At 34.1% G+C, this 4,056-nt stretch overlaps 1 protein-coding gene across 1 annotated transcript; it reads left to right on the forward strand.

Annotated features, from left to right (window-relative positions):
* Positions 1-253: 253 nt before the first annotated feature.
* LOC130872873 (putative gustatory receptor clone PTE38) lies at positions 254-1,192 on the forward strand. The gene has a single exon (XM_057767216.1). The coding sequence runs from the start codon at positions 254-256 to the stop codon at positions 1,190-1,192; it is 939 nt and encodes a 312-aa protein (XP_057623199.1).
* The last annotated feature ends 2,864 nt before the right edge of the window (positions 1,193-4,056 follow it).

Genomic DNA, 4,056 nt, shown 5'->3' on the forward strand with positions numbered 1-4,056 from the left:
CCATGTTTCTATTAGCAAACATGATGTTTGCTACTTAATATTGCAAATTTTGTTTTAATTATTGTTCCTACAGTGAGGGAGGATTTCATTCAAGGATTAGTTGCTAGGGATTTTGTAAGCAAGTATCAGAGAATACATGGATTAATGGAAGAAATTTAATTATTAACAGATTTGCAGTCTAGAATTCAAAGAACAAGCTTATGAAGTTGATGGTACCTTTACAACTTCCTTTTCTTCTAGATTACTCAAAAACATGGGATCTGTCAACCAAACAGCTATCTCAGAATTCATTCTTCTGGGACTTAGTGACGACCCAGCTCTGCAGCCTTTCATCTTCAGCCTCTTCCTGTTCATATATCTAATTACCACCTTAGGAAATCTGCTCATCATCCTGGCTGTTAAATCTGACTCTCAACTACATACTCCCATGTATTTCTTTCTTTCCAACTTGTCTTTTAATGACATCTGTTTAATCACAACCACAATCCCAAATATGTTGGTCAATATCCAATCTCAGGATAAGACCATCACATACACAGGATGCCTCTCTCAGGTCTGTCTCATCTTGAATTTTGCTGGCATAGAAAACTGTCTTCTTGCAGTGATGGCCTATGACCGCTATGTTGCTATCTGTCACCCTCTGAAGTACACAGTTATCATGAATTCACATTTCTGTGTGATGTCGCTTCTCTGTTCTCTGTTCTTTAGTGTTACACATGCTTTATTCCACACTCTGATGATGTTGATGTTGTCTTTCTGCACAGAAACAGAAATTCCCCATTTCTTCTGTGAGCTGGCTCAGATCATCAAACTTGCCTGTTCTGATAATTTCATCAATTATCTGCTTGTATACACGGTGTCTGTTGTGTTTTTTGGTATTCCTGTTTTGGGGATCCTTTTGTCTTATATTCACATTGTATCCTCTGTTTTAAAAATGTCGTCCTTGGGAGGAAAGTATAAAGCCTTTTCAACATGTGGATCTCATTTGTCAGTTGTGTCCTTGTTCTATGGCACAGGCTTTGGAGTACACATTAGCTCTGCATTTACTGACTCTCCAAGGAAGACTGTGGTGGCTTCAGTTATGTACACTGTGGTCACTCAGATGCTAAATCCCTTTATCTATAGCTTGAGGAACAAAGACATGAAAAAAGCCTTCAGGAAAGTAATTAGTAGGATAACATCTCTTTTATAATATGTCATCATTATATCAAATATTTTAGAGTAAGAAAAAACTTACCAAACACTCTACATCAAGATGCTTGATATCTATCATATAAAAGTTATATAACAAATGTCACACATAATAATAATGTACATTTTACCTTACTTTGAAACCAGGCATCCCTATATGTCTACTCAGTGATTTAATATATGCTTTTCTAAAGAAAATGTATCTCTTGAGATCTTAATGTACTCACTCATAAGTGGTTTTTAAACATAAAACAAAGAAAACCAGCCCACAAATCATAATCCCAGAGAACTTAGACAACAATGAGTACACTAAGAGAGACATGCATAGATATAATCTACATGGGAATAAGAAAAAGACAAAATCTCCTGAGTAAATTGGGAGTATGGGAACCTTGGGGGAGGGTTGGAAGGGACGGGAGAGGCAGGGAGGGGAGCAGAGAAAAATGTAGAACTCAATAAAAATCAATAAAAATGATACGTTTACACTGTTGTTTTAATTTTATCAAAGCCATTTTGTGCAATGCCTTAGAAGTAGATATAGGATAGACATTATCTTCCATCAAAATTTTAGTAACATTTGAGAATGATTTCATCTGATTTAAGTTAAATCCTTATGTAGTGAACTATGGATTTATCTATATAGCATCAAAAGAATTGAATTTTCATGCATCAAGAAGCAAAGCTGTTAATTTTAAAATAATTTTTATTAATTTTTAAAATTAAAATATTATTAAATTAGTTTATATGCATTTATATATGAGTAGATCAGTAGATAGATGATTAATAAATAGATAGATATATAGATAACCTGTTCAGTCTCTGTAATAGTCCTTGTATTACATAATTTCGTGACTGAATCCAAGGCATTGGAAAATGAATGGAGTGGTCTCTTCTTTGGGAAAAAAAATGATTTCTCTTCCCCTCCGTATACTTAAGCTGCCTCTAATCATTTTTCTATGGTTGAGAAGCTCTGAGATTTTACCAATTCCATGTTAGCATGTCTGTTGATATCATCCTTCTTTGGGTCATTATTAAGCAAGCAATCTTAATGTCATGTTTAAACAAGTCATCCTGTTTATCATCATATTTCTCATATTTCTAGGGCATACAATTCATAGCAATTTCTGTGTTCCACTGTTTCTAAGAATTTTTGTGTCATCTCTTCCACAATGATTCCCTAGCCTTAGGGGTAGGATTTAATCTGTAAATATATGAAGTGGGGGTTGACATTCTTTGCATTTTGATGAATTTTGCTTTTTTTATGCCTATACTGGTTGCAAAAGCAGTTTCTATGAAGAAGGGCTGAGGGTTATTTAAACTATTATGTGAATATAAGGATAAATATTTATGACTCAGTAAACATTTTTCTTAAGTAAAGTGGTAGGTTTAGGCTATCCTTTAAGGTCCTGACCTCAGTAGCTTTGGGTAGTAGGCTAGGTTTTCAGTAAGAATTACTTCCCTCTCATTGGGTAGAAAAATAAGTAACATTTTTTGTTCTGAAGCAACCATATATGTTATATTGGGATTGGTTAATGCTAAGATTATGCTAATTAGCATGAAAAGGCTCAATACACTTTTGAGGCACATTAATTTGTGCCCTGAAAATGCTTTAATTTGTAAAAATAATAAATCTCAAATTAATAAAATAAAGCAAATAGGAAAGTTACCTTCTATTTTACATCAAGGAAAGGATTATTTTGAAGAAATCAGTGAGTTTTATTTAATCCTTTATTGAATACACTCAATTCAATTCAACAATTAGCTATTTTCCAGACCATTAAGTAATTGTAGTAAAAAGAGCCACAATGGAACTTGGTGCCATAGATGGATCATTGAGCAGGTTTTATTGTGCCCTTGGTAGTTAATGTCTCATTCCATAATACATAAAGACACAGAGAATGAGTGCCTGTAGATTCATTCCAGGTTAATATGATTCGATGGACCAAGATCCCCTGAAAAGTCATTGTGAACGTGCCAAAATAGATTTTACCCAATAAATGGCAGGAAGTAGTTTGGAGAGAACAACACCCAAATTTCCAAATATTGTTTATAAAGGGGGATATGCTATACATTTACATTTAAAGGGGGATATGCTATAGAGATTTGCATTGGTATGGGTCTTGATTTATTGATACAAATTTAAAGTCATTTTGTTATATGTGTATTTCTGCTCTCAATTAAGGAACTGTGTACAGCTCATTTAAAAAATATGTAGAATTAAGAAATATAGGTTAATAGATGTCATCTGTAACAGCCAAGCTTGCAGTCATGCTAGTTTTTCTAGATATATAGAGATATATTTTAGTTAGATATGTATTCTTCAAATATTTCAGAGAGCTTCAGAATATGACATTTATAATGTTTAATGACTTAGGACTTTTTCATGATAATGAGAAACATCTCCTTCTGGCAGCACCAGTCTACTTCAAGAGGAAACTGGGCATTGAAGAGGTACCTTATGGATTTTACTAGTCATTTGGTCAAGAAGTACTCTTGTTTAGACTGCTTGATGGTATGCTATGTGAACAGGACATGCAGGACCCAGAGAAAAATGAATGCTAAACTTGCCTAAAGGTGAGATAGTTCATCAGGGTTCCTGTTTCATGAAAGAGTCTGCTAGGCATTCTGCAGTACACTGAAGAAATTAACTGAAAAACTGCTAATATAGGCAGAACTGTCTTTGAAATTTTCTTGCTTCATAAAAGTCTACTAGATACTATAGGCCTGTAGGCTGATGATGGATGCTCCAATGCTACAGAAAAACTTTGGGCAACAGTACAGACAGTGAGATGTCTCTGACAATTCTAGAGATTTGGAAGTTGCTTACAATGCACTTCCTATTTACTTAGGTAATACTATATCCTT

Source organism: Chionomys nivalis, chromosome 4, assembly GCF_950005125.1.
Source record: "Chionomys nivalis chromosome 4, mChiNiv1.1, whole genome shotgun sequence".
NCBI lineage: Eukaryota > Metazoa > Chordata > Mammalia > Rodentia > Cricetidae > Chionomys > Chionomys nivalis.